Here is a 22,993-nt window from a genome sequence, read left to right on the forward strand (position 1 = left end):
ATTTGCAGGCATCTGACTACATCCAGCTTGTGCCATCTTTCCTCTTCAGGTGAAGAGGGGGAAGGACAAAATACTGAAAGGGAAATTGTTTGGTTCCTATTAACAGCGGATGGTATCTTGGGACGAAACCCTGGGAGGAACCTAAGCTGCACATGGTCCGAAAAGAAAATAGTATATGGCTCTTCAGCAGATAAGGCCTGTAGCTCACTAACTCTTTTGGCAGTTGTAACTGCCAATAGCAGTGCCATTTTGCCGGTCAGTAACTTAAGGGAGACATCCTCCAGGGGTTCGAATGGTTGGTCACAAAGAGCGTTCAGGACCGGAATAAGGTCCCATTGGTGGACAGGGGTGTTCACCACCGGTCTCAGCCTAGTTGCTCCTTTAATAAAGGTGCTCACTAAAGGATCCTGAGACAAACGCCTCCCCAGATAGGCGGACAGGGCCGCTACGTGTACCTTGAGTGTGGCCGCAGCAAGACCTCTGTCTAGTCCGTCTTGAAGGAAGTCCAGGATCGCCTCCGTCGGGGGATCAGTGGAGTCCACTTGATGCTGCAGACACCAGGCATTAAAGATGTTACTAATTCGACGGTAATTCCTGTTAGTCGAATCCGCTCTGGCGCTGGATAGGGTCTTCAAGACGGCTTGTGACAGTCCTCTATTCCTCAATAGGGACTGGTCAACCTCCAGGCTGTCAGGTTGAGTCTCCTCAGATCCTGGCATCTCAGCTCTCCTTGGGTTACCAGGTCTGGGAGAGGGGGAAGCCTCCAATATATGCCCTGACTCATTTGTATGAGCTGAGCAAACCAAGCCCTTTTTGGCCAGAACGGGATTATGGCTATTCCCGAGGCTTGGTCCTGTCTTATTTTGATCAATACCTTCGGTATGATTGGAATTGGAGGGAATATGTAAAACAGCCTGAACCTCCATGGGATGGACAGGGCATCCACTGCCAAGGGATTGTCCTCCTGGTATAGAGAGCAGAAGGTCCCTACCTTGGCATTGAGTCGGGTAGCCATTAGATCGACCTCCGGGAGACCCCATCTCTGGACGATCTGTTGGAATACGTCTGGATTGAGAGACCATTCTCCTGATACGGTAATACCCCGACTCAGATGATCCGCTACTATGTTCAGGGAGCCCTTTATGTGAACAGCGGATAACTGGACCAGATTCTTCTCTGCCCAGGTGAATATGAGATTCGTCTCTCTCAGTAAGGTTGGTGACCTGGTGCCCCCTTGTTTGTTTATGTAGACTACCACCGTCATGTTTTCTGACCTGATCTTGACAGACTTGCCTTTCAATTCCGGGGCAAAGTGTACTAGGGCCAGGTACACTGCTCTGAGTTCCTTGAGATTGGATGACCCCAGCTCCGGACATCTCCATCGTCCTTGAACAGTCTTGTCCTGGCAATGGGCTCCCCATCCCCACTGGGATGCATCTGTTGTCAACAGGGTCCACAATGTCGGGACCGTGGACCTTCCGTCTTTCAGGTGTATCCACCATCTGAGGGAAAGACGGGTAGCGGGAGAAAAGCAGATCTTCTTGTGCAGTCCCCGTGGAGACCTGTTCCAGGTTCTCAACACTTCCATCTGCAGGGGACGCAAATGCCATAAAGCCCAAGGGACTGCTCTGGCCGAGGATGACATTAGGCCGAGGACTCTCATGGCGGTGCGAATAGTTACCCGCCGGGTGTGTAATAGAAAACGTGCACTGGCCTGGATCCTTTCCTTCCTTGGGCTGGAGAGGAAGATCTGCATCGCTTCTGAATCCACTATGAACCCGAGGAATTTCCTCCGTGTGGATGGAACGATTTCGGACTTCTCCCAGTTGATGATCCATCCTAACTCTTGTAGGAAGCTGATGGCAAGGTTGAGCTGCTGGAGGAGAGCAGCAGGAGACTGAGCTTTCAGTAGCCAGTCGTCTAGGTAAGGAACGATGAAGAGACCCTGCAATCTGAGGACCGCGGCGACCGGAGCGATCACCTTGGTAAATACCAGGGGGGCGGATGTGATGCCGAATGGCAGAGCTGTGAATTGAAAATGCTCCCTGTGGCCGGCCATAGAAACGGCAATCCTGAGGAATTTCCTGTGGGAGTGAGCAATAGAGACATGAAGGTAGGCGTCCTTCAGGTCGAGGGTGACCATCACATCTCCTGGCTGGAGAAAAGCAGTCACGGAATCCACGGTTTCCATACGAAATGACCTCTTCCTGATAAAGCGATTGAGGTACCTCAGGTCTATTATCATTCTCCAGCCCCCGGTGACTTTGGGGACCAGAAAGATGGGGGAGTAAACTCCCCGACCGAGGTCTGAGGCTGGGACCTTCTCTAGGGCGCCTTTCACAACATACTCGGCGACCGAGGCCTCTAGACTGGCCTGTTGAGAAGGTGGAAGGGTTCTGGTGGCAACGAACCGATCTGGAGGTGGAAGCTGAAAATTGATAAGATACCCGTGCTGTATAATTCTTAACACCCATGGATCTTGAATATGGGTGACCCATGCTCTGAAGAAAGCGGAAAGACGTCCTCCCACAGGAAGGGGGGCCACAGGGAGCTGCCCCGCGTCAAAACTCCGGCTTCCTCTTGGTGTCTTCCCTGGAAGCACCTCGTCCAGTTCCCCTAGGGCGATATCTGGAACGCCTTTGCTGAGCCGGGCGTCTATAGTTGGATGCCGAACCTCTGCCTCTAGAGGGGGCACGTCTGCCCCTGGAAGCTTGAGGTAAGGACTTCCCCTTACCTTCTGCTAATCCCTCCATGATGGTATCCAAGCCTCGGCCAAACACTCTTCCTGGCTCAAAGGGGAGAGCACAGAGAGCAGCCTTGGATGCGAAGTCTGCACGCCAAGGCTTTAGCCACAGGGGTCTACGGGCCGCAGTAGACAACGCCATCGATTTGGCTGAAATTTTTAATTGATGGCGGGAAGACTCCGCCAAAAAATCTGCAGCCCTATGAACATTCTTCATGGAAGCCAAGATGTCATCCCTGTCCACGCCGGAATCAATATCCCGCTCCAAGGTAGCTAGGCGGCTACGTAGAAAATCGCCCACAGTGGTAGAGGCTATGGCTACTGAAGCTTGGGCAGAGGAAGCAGAGTAAACCTTCTTCAATGTGGCGTCAGCCCTACGATCCAGAGGATCCTGAAGATTTGATCCATCTTCAAGGGGCACCAGGGTTCTACGAGACAACTTCGCCACGGCTAGATCCACCTTCGGGGGAGGCCCCCAGGAATCCCATTGAGCCGAATCCATAGGGAACAAGGTCTTAAAGATCCTGGAAAGGGAGTGTCCCTTCTCTGGCTGTTTCCACTGCTGCCCCATAAGGTCGGTCAGCGTGGCGTCCGCATGGAAGGCAATATGTCCCCCAGAGGCAGACGTGGAGGCTTCCCCGTCAACATCTCGGCCCACTGTAGACCGGATGGACTTCAGCAGCCTGCCTGTTTGTTCATAGTGGAACACAGGTCTGCTGGAAACTACTGAGTCGTCCTCGGAGGAATCATCCTCTGCCACCCGTAGATGTTCCAGGGGAGGGAGGGACGAGGAACGATGCTCAGTGCATGGTCTCTTGGTGAGCTGAGACAAGGTAGACTGTATGCCTTTAAGGGAATCATCCTGCAAAAAAATAAAAGGAGAGTACAAGCAAGGGAATTACATTTACCCGAGCGATGCCCAAACTCACCATCTCCTTGACCCAGGCCATCATATCTCTGGGAGAGGGCTCCTCTGGTGGAGGGCCTCTGCAACCGCGACAACGGGCCCATTCGTAGCCTAAAAATAATAGGTGGGTTATAGGACCAGTGGTACCCCAGAGAGGATGACCCTTTAAGCCGCTACCTACCATCAGGGAGCGGTGTGTCACAGTCAAAACAGGAAAGATGCTTCCTTTTAGCAGTAGCTTTCCTTCTAAAATCCCCCGGAGGGGTAGTAGAGGATGACATATCCTACAGAGAGAACAGACCATGCAAACCTTTGTACCAAGACATGTCAAGAATAAAAAGGGGTAGATCTTACCAGGTCAGAAGACCGGATAGCAAGGTGACATCCAACAAGTTGGTAGAAACAGCAGTAGAAGCAACAGGAGCTTTAGGGTTACACAATACCCAGCCTTCAGCGCCACTAGGAAGCAGAAGGTAACTGCTAGCCGGCCGGCCTGACCTTTAACCCGGCCGGCCGGAAATGGGCGGAGCTACAGCTCCAAAAGTCTAACCCAAACAGGGTTAGAAAGGCAAGATTCCCCCCCCTCAGCAAGCCCCAACAAGGGCACCTACCTCAGCCTCCTAAGGCCAATTCCTGGCCCAAAACGCGGCCAGAGCCCTGCCGGAGCCTGGAGACCGCCGGCGCCAGTACTAGCAATGGCGCCGCCGTACTTCCAGCTTCCCAACCGGAAGTGCGCACCCGGCCAGCGGTCGCTGCGAAACATCGCCGGGAACTCTTAGTTCCGGCTGCCGCTCCATAGCTAATACAGCCACCGCATCAGCGAAGTGGCCTGAGGACGGGGATGCGGCGTAAGATGAAACAAACAGGTTCACCGGCAGCAGCAGAAGGCAGCCTAGGAGAAGAGAAGGTAGGAAGGAGGACAGGGGGAGGGGGGGGGTAAGCCACTTACAGGCTAATAACATTAATTCCCTCAACAGGGCCAGAAGATAGACCTTCAATCAAGAAGGGCCCTGGAGTAAGAAGCTAAGAAATGTGCTCAAAGGGTAAGTAACCCTATTGAGCCCAATAAGAGGACACAAGTCCTCCACCTGTCCTCTGTCCACACAGGACAGAAAAAAACACGCAGAGGGGAGGTTCTTGTGCCCTCTTATAGGGCCAGCCACGCTTTTTGATTGGCTAATTAAAAATCCGCCTGTCCTACCAGCACACAGGGGCAGAAATACCCCACATTGTGCCGCTGGTACGGACGACAGGGAACAGCATTGATTACTCAGGAACAGTGAGGGCTAAAGAATCCAACATTGCCAGAATTAGTGGAGCAGTGCCTATTAATTGATATGAAGAGCTGGTCTTGGTGGTAGTGAAATGTTCTCTTTAAAGGGAGTCCTTCCCCAGAATCCAGCATATTTACCCCACCCCAGAAAAAGATAGATTAGGGCCATCTGAATCAAAATACTTTTCAATGCTTACCTCCATCATTATCAAATTATCCCTATTTTTTTTTTTTTTTTAATGTAGAGTGTGAGCCCCATATAGGGATCACAATACACATTTTTTTTTTTTTTTTTTTTTAAATTTTTCATTCAAGTATGTCTTTGTAGAATGGGAGGAAATCCACGCAAACATAGGCAGAACATACAAACTCCTTGCAGGTGTAGCTCCTGGTGGGATTCGAACCCCGGATGCAAGGCTGCAGTGCTAACCACTGAGCCACCATGTTGCCCCACCAAATTGACCCTATTTTTGTCACTATTCAAATTAGTGGAAAAGCTCTGGATACAACAAATAACTTATTTACCAAAAATGGCCATAGCTAGGCAATGAAGGCATCGATTCACAAAGGGTAACATAGTTTAATTTAGGTGACCCTAGCCTATCTGTAGGGCTGGGTTGATATAATGAGTTCTGGTGACTGGCTCTCTTTAAGGTGTATGTATTTAATTACTACTACCTACTTGACTCAAGTACTCATAATAAGCACAGAAAGGACAAGGAAATGTAGGGCCCCAGCCTTATTGTAGCAGTATTAGGCCTGGCTCACATCTGCGTTTGGGTTTCCATTCAGAGAGTCTGCTTGGGGACACCTGAATGGAAACCTATTAGCATTAAAAAGCGGCTACCTAAAAGTACACAGACCCCATAGACTATAATGGGGTCTAAGTGGATTCTGCTTGTTTTCTGCATTAATCATATGGAGAGAAAAGTAGTGCTTGCATGTGGTTTCCTTAGGTAACCGCTTTTTAATGTGTATAGGTTTCCATTCGGGGAGTCTGCTTGGGGAAACCTAAACACAGATGTGAATAGGGCCTTACTTATTTGATTCTTTTTGTTTCTTGTATTGTTTCTTTTCTCATCTTGCTGTCATTCATCTTTTTTACTTCCAGTGGAAGTAATCTGCATGGCTTGTTATAGGAGAGATCTGATTATTGTGCTGTGACTGTAACAAGCCATCCAACTATCCATGGAACGATTTTTAACCGCTGGAAGGAAGCGTTGAATCAGGGCCAGCAGAGATCTAGAAAACCTTGAGGAATTGATAGAGTATATTGGCAGGAAGTATATTTTTTACTTTATCTGCTGATACTAGGCAACCCATTTAAAGGGGCTCTATCACTAGGAAAAGTCATTTTTAACTAATCACACCTTTGCATAGCCCTTAGAAAGTCTATTTCACACCTACCTTTTGTATGTAGATTGCCTCAGTGGTTTCTGAATAAGTCCATTTATATTCATATGCTAATTAGACTAGTGCACGATAGATGGTGCACACCTCTCTCTGCTGTTTTCTATGGGAGGCTGCTGCTGCTGCTGATGACTCGCTTCCTGTTTGCTTCACACACACATAGAAGATAATGGGAGAGAGGAGGCTGCTAGGAACTTCCTGAGATGGCTGGAGGCTCATTAGCATATGAATAAAAACGGACTTATTCAGACACCACTGAGGCAATTTATATACTAAAGGTAAGTGTGGAAAAGCATTTCTAAAGCCTATGCAAACATGTGTTTAGATAGAAATGACTTTTCCCAGTGATAGAGCCCCTTTAAAGGGTTTGTCCGATCTCAAGGATCCTATCAATACTAGTAGCTTATGTAAATTGAAGACCTTTTCTAAATATATTGCTTTAGAAATTCTGCTTTGTTTGCCTGCTAAGTGAATTAATTCCTCCCATTGTTTACACTGCGTTGGTATAACCATGGACCTGGGAGATAGGACAAGTGACATCACTTACTCAGTGCCGGCAAGACAATCCGTTCAGATATTCGCACTTTGCTGATAAAACCCGGTCTGTTATCTCTTGAAGCAAAGACACAAATAACATGGAGTCTGTTCTGTACAAGAATCTGCAGATTATCTGAACTGCAGAAGTGTTGTTTGTCCCGTTCAGCAGGAGGGAGAGAAATACAGGAAGTGAGAAGCAGACACTGCATACAGCCTGGCTGAAAGGCTGAGATGGGAGAACCCCTTTAACCCCTATTGCGGATTGTCCTTTATGTCCCTTTATAAAAACTATTTTAAAAACATTAAAATGTACTAATATAATAAAGAAAAACAAAGAATATTTACAACATTCTGAAGTTTCACCTATTTTCTTTATTTGAAAAAACAAAACAAATATCATATAAGAACTTTTATTTTCTGTAATAAAATACATCATGCACAATTTAAATAGCTTTTTTTTCAGACATTCACAGCAAGAAATATATTTTTTCAATTAATATATATACTCATTTTTCCGATTAATTTTCTTATATGTGCAGTGTTATCACCACTAATTTTATTAAAAGGAACCCTTCAGGCAAAATGGATACACTGTGCTATACGCTTCACAGAACCTATAGGGGTGGTTCATGATGTCTTCAACCCCCGCGTGGGGAATAGCACAGTATGTCAGTATTACCTGGAGTGTGATAAAGTGACCATTCTTTATAAACAAAGCATCAAGCAGAAAAACTCAACAACCACTTTGTATGCTCTTATTTCATGTAAACCCCATATATTTAGCAATAAATTATTCCATACTCGTCCCTATATAATTTATAATATTTGATGTCATTTTACAAGCTGTGTATTTCTAGAGAGGGGCCTCTGTAAATGCATTGAAGGTGTACAAACCATGTACAGGAAGACAATCATTGATTTCTCTTGAATTTGTGTAAACATTACATGTTCATATAGAGTGAACAAAGAGATCTCATGTTACAAAAGTCATCATTGTAGTCTGCAGTCAGGGAACGTCCTACAGCATGTATTATTGCGATATGCTACTGACCCTTAAGGCTGCAAAAGATGATAAAAACAATACAGATACAAAACTGCACATTCTGCCCATTTAAAGTGAATATTTAGAAAAATAAAAGTGGAAAACATTTACTGTATTAAACCATTAATATTGCCTTTCTACACCTAGATAGTTATTACAATACAATTATTTCGCTGTTTGTTCTGTGCTATTTAGTCTTTTTTTCACTTGTCCCCATTGCTTGCGTTCAAATTCCTAACAAAAATGTAATGTTATAAAATCTCATAGTATTTACATACAAGTACAAGATACTAACAGCCTTAAATAACAGTGCTAGAACACGTTTCAGTCCTACGTATCATTTCACACGATTCCTTGTTAGTAACATAATGAAAAGACGTACAGTAGTATGCAAAAAACAATATCAAATATATATGGTCCCTAATCATTCTGTATATCAGGCTATATATGGGTGATGACTTGTTAGTAGATGGCAGTGACATAAAGATGTCAGCGAGGGAACAAAAGTCATGTTGTTAACTCACCACCTTTCTGGACTACATATGGTGCTTATCCAAATACACATATACAGGGGTAACTTACTGCTTTATCGTATGAACAGCTATAGCCCAAAAATTTGTGTTTTTTAAATTTTTTTCTGATGTCCATGCCACTGCTTTCCTTTTTTTTGTAGATTGTGAGCCCCATATAGAGTTCACAATGTACATTTTTTCTTCTATCAGTATGTCTTTGTAGAGTGGGAGGAAATCCACGCAAACATGGGGAGAACATACAAACTCCTTGCAGATGTTGTTCCTGGTGGGAATTGAACCCAGGACTCCAGCGCTGCAAGACTGCAGTGCTAACCACTGAGCCACCGTATTGCCCCCATGCCGCTGCTGTCCTATGCACAGGGCTGTATTTCCATTATATAAAACATTATATGAATTACTTTCTATCCTTTATTAACAATGGATGTGAAGTTGGACTCGGAGCAAGAGTTTTGGAGTCAGGGAGTCGACTGGAGTTGGAAAAAAAATTGTCAACCCTGACTTAAAACAAATTAATTTTCATTGTATCAATAATTAGATTCATAGATTTTTAATGAACTAGAGGAGCTTTAGTCTGACCAAGGAGTCTGGATCAGAGTAGAAGTCGAAGTCAGAGTCAGGATGAGGAAAATTAGAGGCGGAGTTAGTGCTCTGCCTATAGACTCCATGGCCCTCAGGATTGGAACTTTGTGTGGCTTGGTTCTTGAATGTGTGATTTTCCTTCTTGTGTTGATGGAGTGGTTTACATATTTAAGGGACTAGCAAGAGGCACGATCAAGTAAAACAAAATTTACCTCAGTAGGCATAGTGTACTTCTATTTTTGTAATTTGGGGAGGACGATATTGCATGTAAGATTGAGCAGTTTGTCTGCTAAGACTTCTTTTGGTTTGAGTCTGGCTCTGTATGACACTTTCAGAGAATAAACTATAAGTTTTTGAAATTGCCATTTTTTGTGCCTATAATGCTTTTTCTCCCTCCCTGTATAATTATTTTTATCCGTATTCAATAAAGGACTTTGGTTTTACATACGAGAAGTGTCAAGTATCATCTGCCGACTAGTTTATGGTGAGTGCCCACCCCAAATTCGTTCCTATTTTTCTTTGAAGAACTGTGTGCTGTGTATTAGGGGTTGTAGAGCACCACCGCTAGCGGTGTGTAACCGGCATATTAAGCCGAGAAGAGGGTTCAACAGAGGAATAAGAGAACGACCTAAGTTAATATGTCTTTGTACTATATATAGCTGTGCCGTCCGGTTTCTTTCTTTATAATAAGTTTTTGAAAGTTGTGGGTCTAACCTCTAGAAACCACAGCCACTGAAGTTTTGGAAAGAGTTGAGCAGCTATTTCTCTAAAGCCCCTTGCAGATGACCACATGGGTTTTTCCCAGATAGCACACTGACCCATTCATTTCCATGAACCAGTACACATGACCATGAATTACATGGTCCCATTTGCAGGCCGACAGTCCGGACTGAAAAATGTGGAACATGTCCTATTCCTGTCCGAATGTGTGGTCCTGCTTCCTTGGCTCTTATTCATTTAAAGAAAGGGAAATGGTCATGGGCAACCAACTTAACTGTAATTTCAGTGAATGGAGAGATGTACACACCTCTTAATAAATGTACAAGTTCTGTATTAAAAAGTTAACTTGAATATTTCCACACTTTCAAGGTTTTACTCAAGTTTAGCTGTTTCCAATGATTCCCCCAATTGTCTTCAATTATTTATTTATCAAATTAGGAAGTAGGCACCGCCTGGCTGAACACTGTCTCAGGATCATTCATTGTTTAGTTAATCTAACAGTGCCAGAGACACTCAGTGAATGGTTTGGTTGACTTCCTAAAGGTTCATGGGGTCCACCATCCAATGATTTGGTTCACATATTGACTTTGGTACATTTCTTGCTGCAAATTTTGGCAAAAACACTGATTTGTGCTTTGGTCCTTGGACCAAATTTGTGCAGGACCTGCAGAGATATGGCCACATGAACATATACTGTATATACTATATACAGAGCTCCTAAAGGACTGAGCAGCAAACCTGCAGAGGATAGGATAGCAAGCTTCTGTGTAAGTGTATGGGGTTTGGTGTCTGTATTTAGGGTTATGCTCTAGAGTCTAGGGTCTGTAATCATCTCGGGGGATGAGTTTGGGGTCTGAATTTTTTATGTTGCTATAGACGCTGGAGAGACCTGAAGATAGACTTTTAATTAAAAGTGGCCATTTATCTAGGGAAGAAAAGGAACTAGAACGGACGCATAACCTGAAGCTCTTGGGTCCCAAGCTAAATCCGTAATGGGTTCCCTACTACCTGACTTTTAACTTTTAGAATAGTGGAATGTCTTGAGTGACAGAGGGACCTTTTGGGGCCCTTCAGAGTCTATGGTAGACGTTGCTACCTCTGCATCTCTTTTAGCTATAACTACATCTACAATCAGTGAAGATGTCTCCTTTCAGTTACTGGATTTGTCACCTCGCCTGACATTTTTATTTTAGTAAATACCTATATTTCACAAAAAGTGTACAGAAAGTCTCATATGTAGCCCAGGTCAGTGCCCGATTTAGCACACAAAGGTGGTGGTGAATATAGATACAGAAAGGCAAAGCAGAGATGAGGAAGGAAGAGAAGTCAAGTTATTTTTAAAATGGGGTGGTCTATGCTTGTCTTTGTAGCTCAATCCGGAACTTAATTTCTATATAGCAGTACATACTCCATATGTCTTGGCCTTAAATTTGAAGATCTGACTACTGTACATACAATGTAATTGATATAAGAAAATAAAATATCAGAGGAAAGAAACTTTTGCATGGATATGATTATGATGGCCTCAAACTTATGTTGAAACAAGTTATGTCAATACTGTACATCGATTTCACAAAATCCAGACATTGAACTTAATTAGTCTTTGGTAAAAATTTTATTTTTTTATTTTCCTAATATTTAACAAAAAACCAAGAAGGTGACACTATACAGTCCGAGGACAACATTGCCTATAACTTTAAGCTACCATAAATAAACCAAAATAGAGATGGCTAGAAGTAGAAACTAGACACATACAAAAAGAACAAAATTGCAAATAAAGTCATGGTTTACCGATATAAGTTATGTATATATCTTTTGTGAATGAGGAATCTAATGTTTTCGCCTTTCTTTATATAGCAAAATTTGTTCATATAAGCATCATAGCCACTGTCTAAAATGCACCCATGACAACTATACTGAATCCTGAAGGATCCCATTAAGATATAGTAGGGTTTTTTAGGCTCACATAGGGGGTCCAGTGTTTTTGACCATAACAGTAGCGGTGAAGACTGTACTATCTGAAATACCCTCAACACCAATGGAAAGTAAATAACAAATGTTAACAGGGCCTTACAAATACTGTGTCTCCTTTTACTTTCTTACCTTTAAGAGAAGCCATCTGGAACCTAAAGGAAATGAATTTGACTTAAAGGGATTCTATTATTAGAATCTTGTTTTTAACTAAGCTCACATCAGAATAGCCTTAAGAAAGGCTACTCTTCTCCTACCTTTAGAATTCTTCTCCCCACCATTGTTCGGTAGATATCCTGGTTTTTGTTGTTATACTAATGAGTCTCCAGACAGCACAGGAAGCATCCCATGTGCTGCTTGAAAACTCACCAGTGCCACCTCCATCTTCTTTTCAAGCCCCCCTCTTCTCCCACTTCACATTTTAATCCAAAAGCACTGACTGTGCATGTCCGTTGGCCATTCTCCTGTAGCCTAAAGGGAGAGGCCACAGGAAAATGGCTGACGGAGGACATGCACAATCGGACATTGTGATTGTGGCGTGGGTGAAGAGGCGGTCTCTTGAAGAAGATAGAGGTGGCACTGGAAAGTTTTCAAGCAGCACAAGGGACTCCCCAAGTTCTGTTTGAGTGCAGGGGAACGCCCCAACGGACATGCACAGTTGACGCATTTGGATGAAGATGTGATTGTGACGCGGGAGAAGAGGTGGTCTCTTGAAGAAGATAGAGGTGGCATTGGAAAGTTTTCAAGCAGCACAGGGGACACCCCAAGTTCTGTTTTAGTGCAGGGGAACGCGCCAAGTGTTTCTAGAGACTCATTAGCATAACAATGAAAACTGGTATATCTCCTGAATGGGGGTGTGGAGAAGAATTCTAAATTTAGGGAATAATAGCCTTTCTTAAGGCTATTCCGACATGGGTTTAGTTAAAAACAGGATTCTAATGATAAAATCCCTTTAAAAATAAAAATAATTTTCAGTGTGGTCAGATATGAGTTAAAGTCTTATTTTATGAATGTATGAAACTCATTTTTAGTACTATCATTTAATATCTGAGTTGCTTGGCATGGTCATATATATATATTTATAAAGTATCCGTTGCATACATTCATCCACCTTACATGCAAAATGGGATATTATATTAAGTATGTACACTTTTATTTCTGAATAATAAATTGTTTAATTCAATATGCATAAGAATTGTGCATTTCTCTTGAAAACTGCAAGCTTTTACCAAAAAAAGACATTTAGTTATAAATATTTTAAATACTTTAAATACATATTTCATACCAAGAATATAAAAATAGCGTTATTTTCTGATAAATAAATTAAAGAGGTTTCATTAAAATGACAAATAACGTGCAACAACTAACCATCTACCAATTCTATTTGGTTGATTGTCTAGGAGATGACATGCAGCGAAAATTGTCCCTATGTCGTCTCTGAACTGACAAATAGACAGCAGGAGTCATGGTTACCTGAAGCAAGCATTGCCAGTGCTATTGTTTGCAAATGACAGTCAGGCACTCAAGAAAGAGCGTTTGCTTTGTGATACAATAACTCCCTATGACATTTGTGGTCATGTGTTCTTTTGTATATGACTCCCAGCTGTTTTGACCCTTAGGGTCTTCAGTCTTTAACAAAAGTCTGGCTTATAGACCCACAGCTTACATAAGTAACAAAAACACCCCCACCATACTTGTAGATAAATATGGGGAGCTACTGTGCTTTTTGTATTAATTTTCAATGAAACATTTTCCAACAATATTTCTTTGCCTTTTCATGCATGAAACGTTACCATGTTGCTGCTTCTGTTGAATATTGGTTATTAGTTATCACTATACATTTATGGCTTTGTCATCTTTAAACTCTATTGTACTTGTAACAACGTCACTTGGGTATTCCTCTGTAGACTGTCCGTGTGACATTACAGTTGTCCCTTCTACATCCCAAGATCCCGGCAAATTTTCAAGGCTAAGTGAACTAATTGCTCCTTGGCTGAATCCTTCTTCAGATCTACTGGGCAGCACCAGCTGCAGAGAAGTGTCCGAAGATGAACACATCGATGGAGAAAGAGTCGCAGATATAGACTGCAGAGGAGTTAATGTAGTATCTGAATGAGGTGACGTGCACTGCAAATATGGCAAATGCTCTGCCTGAATTACTTGATAATGTGAAGGAGAATATCCAAGGCTTGACGTATAATAATATTCGCCTTCTAATGTATTTTCTACATTTGATACATTTCTTTGGGGGCTGCTTCCTACACTTGCAGATTCCATATTCCACAGGTCAGATACAACTGTACCCTGGCATAGTTGTGTTGGGGTTCCGACCAAAGTTTCACCTTGTCTATCCATGCACTGTTGACTTGTCGTCCATGTCATTCGAGTCTGCATCTGATCAGTTGGGGAACCTATTGTGGTTCCCATTGCTTCCAGCACCGTGCCATATGTTGAGTAGTATCCAACTGGTCGTTGCACTGCTATGAGGTTTTCTAAAATATTCATGACAATCTTCATATCTTTACTTAGTTGAGAAACTTCATGGGTTAATGAACTTACCTAGATGAATGAAGTTAGACAGAATTAGATGCAAATCCCAATATATACATTTTGTATGCAGTATAAAGAGTGAGAATAAGCAGCTTTGTAGTATCCTATATACATTCATTATACATTCATTATACAACAAGATGTTCTGGTTACTTGATGACTTAAGATGAAATCTGTCACTTACTAATGTTCTTAAGTGAATGCAGCAAGAATGAACTTATGCAATTTCTAAACATATGAAAATATCACGAAAAAGATAAGATATGTACAATGCTACATAAGATACTAAGATACATATGGTAACACTAGGGCAATTCTAATGCTTTACAGGTCCATTATGACTACAGTATATAGTAAAAGCCATGGAGTCTAGAGATGACTATGCCAAGGGTGCAGGTTTATTTCACTACCTTCTTTATCATGAAGTTCTCAATTTTACTGCTAATGCTTCATTCACACATGTGCCTGGTGTCCATCCATCGTAAAACAATCCAAAAGTGTTCATTTTCAGCCTGTCCGCCGTGTATTCGCTCTTTTGGATAGAGACCTAAGTCAGACTTACAGGACTTCGGGTCCGTCCAAAAAATGCGAATACATGGCGTGCATGCCAGCCATCCGCATGCATTTAGTTTTTTTGGCTGCGGATTGCTATGTGAGGCCGTAACCTTAAAGTGTGTTTGGTGGTCTGACCACTGAAAGCAGTGAGTAGGTGTGAGTGGGTCCAAATCAGTAGATGGCGGCAGCATGTATTGTTCCTATATGGACTGTGGTGAGGTGGGATTTATGCTCCATTTACAGTGTAAGTGAAGGATGAGTGCAAAATTGAAGAGGAGCGGAATAAATTAACCCCTTAGAGTATGTTCACACAGCGGAATTTGCATTCCGTGTGTGAACACTTCCACGCGGCTAGCCGTGATGGGATGCTGGTGCACTGGCATCCAGTCACGGCATTCTGCTCTGGATTAGGCCTGAAAAATGGGTCTAATTGGGAGAGAGCCTTGCGCCACAGATGCCATGGCTGACTCTGCAGCAAGATAGCTAGCGGAAAAAAGACGCGTGCGGCTCCCATTGAAGTCAATGGGAGCCGGATTTGGAGCCGGATTTTGAGGCGAATTCTGCGTCAAAATCCAATCTAAAAGACTCTATGTGAACATACCCTTACAGTCCTATCCACATCATATGCTAAGACGGTACATAAGGAACTGCACTGGAAAGATTTTAAATTTATTCTGAGATTTATAGCGGACTTAAGGCTTGTTTAGACAATTTAATACAAGTTTAGTAAGTTAATACAACGTGGGCTGCTTCATGCATTGCAGTTGTTTTTCAGGACTGATGTCTCTAATACAGAGAGCCAGAACTTCATTATCTGAATTTTCAGCATGATTTGTGTTTTTCAGATTTTATTTTGTTTTATTGCCATAAGTCCAATGGAAATAAATAGAGCAATTTGTAAAGAATGATGTTTCACTGTCATGACAGCATATCCTCATTACAAGCATAGACTCAGCTGTCAGATTTATAGATAATGTGACAGGTACATTATTTACTGCCATTCAATGCTACAAATGCCACCAATTAGACTGAACAGAACAATTGCTTAGTTATCTGATTTCTGATGCACATTTGACAGCTGAATAAAACAGTGGACTTGTAAGACCATTTTTCCAGTTATTAAAATTGTCTTATTGATTTTATTCTATTAATATGATTGGATGGCTATTTCCATACTAAGTCCTTCACTGTAATTCTTACAGTCTTTTCTTTTAGTGCATTTACTTTGTATGTCATGACACGCTGTTGGACCTAGGCTTGGTTTAAATTGTTATATCACTGGAATCAGAAGTAAAAACAGTACACTATATGGAGAAAAGGCTCTTCATTATTGAACTCATCCCCACCCCCACAGTTGTATAAAATCTACCATCTAGACATGCAGTCTGACCCTTCATTCACATCTGCGTTTGGTAATCCATTCAGGGAGTCCACATGAGGACCCCCGAACGGAATACCAAATGCATTTGCAAGGGCTGTGCAATTAAAGAACACGTACCCCATAGACTATTATGGGGTCCGTGTGCTTGCCGCGCTCTGCCTGCACGAGTCATGCGTACAGGAAAGTAGATTGTGAACTGCTTTCCTGTCCGCATGTTCTATGCGGAGATCTGGAAGCAAGCATACAGACCCCATTATAGTCTATGAGGATCCGTGTGCTTTTACTGCACAGCGCTTGCAATTGCGTTTTGTATTCCATTTGGGGGATCCCCATGCAGACTCCCCCAGACTGGAATACCAACATAGATGGATAGGACTGATTTTGCAAAGAGAATGGCTCATTCTAAGCTCTCTGAATTTCAGTTTGATACTGTAATGCGATGCCACCATTACAACAAGACAGTTTGTAGAATTTCTTCCCTCCTAGATATTCCATGAGCAACTATGAGTGGTCTTATTGAAAAGTGGAAGTGTTTAGGAACCACAAGCAACTCATCTGCAAAGTACAAAACCATGTTAAGTTATAGAGTAGGGTTGCCAAGTGCTGAGGCTCATAGTTCATAAAAGTTGTCAAGACACTGCTAACTAAATATTAGCAGAGTTCCAAGCATCCTCTGTTATTAATACCAGCACATAGACTATGTGAAGAGCTTCATGGCCATGAGTTTATATGGCCACGTAGGTGCATGCAAGCCTTATATCCTCAAGAATAAAGCAAGTGTCAGATGGAGTGGTATAAAGCACACTGCCAGTGGCCTATGGAGCAGTAGAAACATGTTATGTGAAGTAATGAATCATACATCTCTATCTGGCAGTCTGATGAATGAGTCTGTCTTTGGCAAAGTTCAGGAGAACGTTGTCTCTCAGACTGTGTTGTACCAAATGTAAAGTTGGAGCAGAGATAATGCTATGAAGTTGTTTTTAAGGGGTTGGCATAAGTCTGTTAGTTCTAGTAAAAAGAAACCTTAATGTTTTATCACACCAAGACACGTTGGAGAATTGTATTCAGCTTGGTGAGAACAGTTTGGGGATGACCCTTTTCTTTTGTAGCTTGACTGTGCCCAGTGCACGAGGCATGGTCCATTAAGGCATGGTTGGGCGAGTCTGGTGTGGAAGAACTTGACTGGGCCACCGATAGATAAACTCCTTTGGGATGAACTAGATCAAAGACTGTTAGCTAGACCGTCTAATTCAATATCAGTATCTGCCCTGACAAATGTTTTCTTGGATGAACTGGCAAAAATTATGACAATATACACTGCAAAGTCAATGCAAAAGAGTGGAGGCTTGTAAAACTGCTGAGGGAGGATCTGGATTTAGAATGAGATGTTATAAAAGCTCGTATAAGTTTATGGATGTATGGATGTCCTAATACATTTGTCCTTGCTGTATTTTGGTGTGTTTACGGAATCATCTCATCTCATGTTATTAATACAATATGTGAGAGAAAATATTAGAAATTCCAGAAACTGGAAGAGCAATAGAACTAGCTGTTTAAATCCTATACAGCCTGGACAGATAGATCCCAGACAGCCAAATACCGTCATCAGAAAAAGCTGAGAAGCTAGATGGACCTGTGATGAATTTGGGGCCCAAGTTATCACTACAGTAACTGGTACAAAAAATAAATGCTCCACAAACTGAAGTCAAACCAGAACCCACAATACTTTACAAGACAGACCAGGTAGATCAGGCAGCTCAAACAGGAGAGTGAATGTCCAAGCCAAGAGTCAGTCCATGAGGTAACAAGAGAGCCAAAATCAGAAGACAAATGGAAATCCAGTAACATGCCAAAGGACAGTCTCCAGGAGGTGATGTTAGAGCCAAAGTTAGAAGTTTTCCAGTAATAAGCTAAATACTGATACTAAACTTTGTAAGGTAATCAATAATGAGGATAGTAGACTATTACAAGGATCTAACAAAGCTGGAAGCATGGGCGGAGACTTGGCAAATTAAGTTTAATATTGACAAATGTAAGGTAATGCACTTTGGTCGACGTAATAAAATGTATGATTATGTACTTAATAGTAAATTACTGGGTAAGACTGCCAATGAAAAAGACTTAGGGACTTTGGTGGATGGCAAGTTTACCTTTAATGACCAGTGCCAGGCAGCTGCTACCAAGGCAAATAAAATTATGGGATGCATCAAAAGAGGTCTAGATTCTCATGACACGGAAATAGTTATGCCTCTATACAAATCACTGGTATGGCCACACTTAGAATATTGTGCGCAATTTTGGGCCCCGATATACAAGAAAGACATAAGTGAACTTGAAAAAGTGCAAAGACAGGCAACCAAAATGATTAGGGGAATGGGTGGACTGGAGTACAACGATAGGTTAACAAACTTGGGGTTATTCAGTTTAGAGAAAAGACTTCTACGGGGAGATCTAATAACAATGTACAAATACATGAAGGGACAATATAAAGAACTTTCTAAGGCTCTTTTTACTCCTGGACCAGTGACAGTGACAAGAGGACATCCTCTATTTCTGGAGGAGAGACAGTTTCACCAGAAACATAGAAGGGAATTCTTCACAGTAAGAACAGCGAGGCTCTGGAACTCTCTGCCCCAGGAAGTGGTGATGGTGGATTCATTAAGTTCAAAGAGGGCCTGGATGCCTTTCTTGAAAAGAAAAATATAACAGGTAATGGACTCTAGATTTTAAGGACATGTTGTTAGGATTGGGTCTCGAAGGTGTCCATCCTGGCGTACAGCGCCACCTGCGGGGAAGTCCGACTTCCGGCCTCGGCCTCATGCAGTGAGGCGTCTAGAGTCTAAGTCCAGTTTTCCCCCTACTGAGTGTGCTCAGACATTTTGGAGCCGCTCAGAGGCAAAGTCCCATTTTAGCCATACTGAGCATGACCAGTGAGATCATGGCCACTGCCCCTGCTGGGCGGGGACTTCCCTTTATATAGTGTGAGCCGATGCTCACAATTTCACTGGGAATTTGTTAATGACAGTAGTTCAGGGCTGGGATCTAGTAGTCAGGCAGGCCAGTAAATCCTGAACTGTCAGCCCTACACCAAGGCTAGGAGCAGTGGTCTCTGTTACAGCCTGTGGCGCTGACAGCAGGTTTGGTATCATAGTTAGCCTATTTGGAACTGTCTATTCCCTGTGTACTCCTACCTGTTGCAGGAGCATGTTTTGTTGCTGACCAGGGGTGAGGATTAACCCTTGGCAGCCTTGCTGTGTCAGCTGTATACAGGTGCTCCTTTCCAGTGAGGTTAACTGGCAAGGTTTGGTTGCACCCTGTTCACATTGAGTGCCCCGCCACATCACTGCCAGTGCAGTTTAACTGGTAGTGCGCCGTTCAGACATAAAGCCGCCCCTCTGGGCCTGTTGACCTCGCTGCATTATCTTGCAGACTAGCGGTTCTGTCATTTAAAATATTATTTTTAGATATTTACACAGAACCGTAACAGACGTTGATCCAGGGTTTTTATACTGACTGCCAGATGTGGAGTCGGGAAGGAATTTTTCCCCCTGAAATGGGGCAATTGGCATGAGCCTCATGGGATTTTTTGCCTACCCCTGGATCACCACTGTAGGGATTGTAGGGTTATAGGTTGGACTTGATGAACTGATGTCTTTATCCAACCTCATCTACTATGTAACTATGTAACTATTCTCTCATGAAATAAACTGCCATTCTCTGCCTATCCAAGCACACATGCTTGTCAAGAGAGAAATCTGTCAGCGGAATAAATGTTTGACCAACTGTGGCCAACTTAAATCACTCTTTGTCAGTCATATCATTAGCTATCCATCCACTCATACTGAACATTGTCTCCTCTCAATATCTTATATGGATTGATATCAACATACATCTTCCTATATGCAACTGTGGACTCAGTAAGTTAAGTATGGTGAAAAAAGTAACTATATGGTTAACTTAAATTATTTTGTCAGTCATATTATTAGTTATGGGAAAAGACACATCCAGCCTTTTATATATAATTCTGTCATGTTTGGATATCTCCATGTTGTAGTACGATGTCTGTTAAGCTTGTTTCAGTCATCTCTTGGGCTTTCACGTCTCCTGCTCCTGTCTGTCATAGTTCTCTGTTCACTCCTTTGGACATGACCCTGTATTGTCTGCTTCCTCCCATATTAATTCCTGTAGTTCAGGCTTTAGCTGGATTATTACGGCTTTACTTTGCTTACTCCGCCATTTTATTAATCAACAGATTTCACAGCATAAAACTATAGCTATAGCTAAAATAAACTGTGCTACTTATTTCATTCTAATGAATCTTTCGAGAAGGAAAATATATACAATTCTGTTTGAAAGTTTGTGAACCCTTCAGAATTGTCCATATTTTTACATCAAATCTTCACACAAATCCTAAAAATAAAGCAAACAAACAATATTAGATGTGGTCATTTGTTTATTGAGGAACATGATCCAATATCACATATCTGTGAGTGGCAAATGTGTGTGAACTTTTAGGATTAACAGATAATTTGGTGGTGAAATTAGAGTCAATCAATAAGATGACAATGATGACAATTAGAGTGAATCAATGTGATAACAATCATATGTTAGTGGACGAGCTGTTTTATTTAGAGAACAGGGATCTATCAAAGTATGATCTTCATTGTTAGTGTAAGTGTACCATGGCATGAACAATGGAGATTTCTGAGGACCTCAGAAGGAGAGTTGTTGATGCTCATCAAGCTGGAAAGTTTACCAAACCATATCTAAAGAGTTTGAACTCTACCAATCCACAGTCATATGTCAGACTGACTGTGCATAATTGGAGGAAATTCAAGACCGTAATCATCGTCCCAGGAATGGTTTATCACGTCAATAGCAAGTTGTGTAATAGTCACGAAGGAACCCAGGGTAACCTCTACCCAACTAAAGATCTTACTTGCATTAGCTAATATTAATGTTCATGAGCTCAAAACACTGAATTTGATTTGCATGGCAAGGAAAAAGCTGCTGCTCTCCCAAAAGAACATTGCTGAATTTTGCTAAAGATTGGAGATGAGCGAGTAGTACTCGATCGAGTAGGTGTTCGATCGAATACTACGGTATTCGAAATACTCGTACTCAATCGAGTACTACTAGCTGTTCGAAGTTAAGATTCGATGCAGAACCAGAGTTGATTGGCAGAATGCTATACATTGCCAATCAACGCTGGTTCTTCTCTTACTGACTCTTTAGAAGTCTTCTCCCTGCGCAGCGCTCCCGCGTCCTCTTCCTGCTCTGTATTCAGTCTGCCAGGCATCGGGCCTGGGCAGAGCCAACTGCGCATGTCTGCTTGTAGTGCGGGCATGCGCAGTCGGCTCTGCCAAGGCCCGATGCCTAGCAGAGTGAATTCAAGGCCGGAAGAGGACGCGGGGACGCTGCGCAGGGAGAAGAATCCAGCCCGACCCTCACTCATGGATTTGGTAAGTATGATTTTATCGAATGTTGCCTACCCCTGAAATGAGCATTTCCCCCCATAGACTATAATGGGGTTCGAAACCCGTTCAAACAGTCAAACAGTGTGTGGCTGTTCGAATCGGATTTCAAACCCCGAACATTTTAGTGTTCGCTCATCTCTGCTAAACATCACTCAGACGAGCCAGAAGGATATTGCAACAATGTTTTGTGGACAGATAAACCTAAAATAGAACTGCTTTAGATGAGAAGTGCAATGTTTAGAGAAAGGGAAACTCATTCCAGCATAATAAAGTCTAAACATTTGTGAAACATGGTAGTGGTAGAATCATGGTTTGGGCTTGTTTAGTTGCATCTGGGTCTGCCATCTTTGATGGAACATAGGGGTCTGAAATATATTGTCCTAAAGGAAAATGTTAGTATATCTGTCCATGAGCTGAATCTTGTTGATTTCCTGAGTACTTAGATTTTTTTCTCACACTCCAAAGACATACTAATGTAGAACATAGATTATGAGCCCTACATGGGACAGTGACCACAATGTCTATAAAGTGCTGTGGAATATGGAATATAAGTAATAAAAATACAGAAATCTTATGAGAACATGGCTCATTGAGAATGAGAACAACCCTAAGCAAACTGCTCTACAAAAGAATGGTTAAGGAGAAATAAAATTAACATTTTGGAATGGCCAAATCAAAGTCCTGACCTTAAGCCAATAGCAATGTTGTGAAAAGACATGAAGTAAGCATGGGAAGAAACCTCCCAAACTACTGAGGTGAAGCTGTTTTGTATAGAGGAATGGGTTAATATTCCTCAAGATAATGTGCAAGACTACTTAATAACCAGTAACATTCAGGTGGTTATTTCTGCACAAAGGTAGATATGGTTTGGTAAACTTTCCAGCTTGATGAGCATCAACAACTCTCCTTCTGAGGTCCTCTCCGTTGTTCATGCCATGGTACACTTACACTAACTTCTGTCCCCCCCTCTCCTTCTGTCTCTACCCCCCTTCCCTCATAGATTGTAAGCCCTCGCGGGCAGGGCCCTCTACCCCACTGTGCCAGTCGGTCACTGTTAGGGTGAATTCACACTGAGTAAACGCTAGCTTATTCTGAACGTAAAACACGTTCAGAATAAGCGGCGTCTAAAGCAGCTCCATTCATTTCTATGGGAGCGGGGATACGAGCGCTCCCCATAGAAATGAATGGGCTGCTTCTTTCACTCCGTGCAGTCCCGTGCAGTCCCATTGAAGTGAATGGGGAGTGCCGGCGTGTACGCTCCGGCATGAGCAGAGCTTGCCGTGTTTTACGTTCAGAATAAGCTAGCGTTTACAGT

At 42.6% G+C, this 22,993-nt stretch overlaps 1 protein-coding gene across 5 annotated transcripts in view; it reads right to left on the minus strand.

Annotated features, from left to right (window-relative positions):
- Positions 1 to 13,028: 13,028 nt before the first annotated feature.
- KCNH8 (potassium voltage-gated channel subfamily H member 8) overlaps positions 13,029 to 22,993 on the minus strand; it is a 300,278-nt gene continuing 290,313 nt past the window's right edge. For all 5 annotated transcript variants that reach the window (XM_075271409.1, XM_075271408.1, XM_075271407.1 and 2 more), the window contains one exon: positions 13,029 to 14,274. In XM_075271409.1, coding sequence (XP_075127510.1) covers positions 13,549 to 14,274 — 726 coding nt within the window. In that variant the 3' untranslated portion in view covers positions 13,029 to 13,548. The remainder of the gene's footprint in view (positions 14,275 to 22,993) is intronic.

This window comes from Leptodactylus fuscus, chromosome 4 (genome assembly GCF_031893055.1).
Source record: "Leptodactylus fuscus isolate aLepFus1 chromosome 4, aLepFus1.hap2, whole genome shotgun sequence".
NCBI lineage: Eukaryota > Metazoa > Chordata > Amphibia > Anura > Leptodactylidae > Leptodactylus > Leptodactylus fuscus.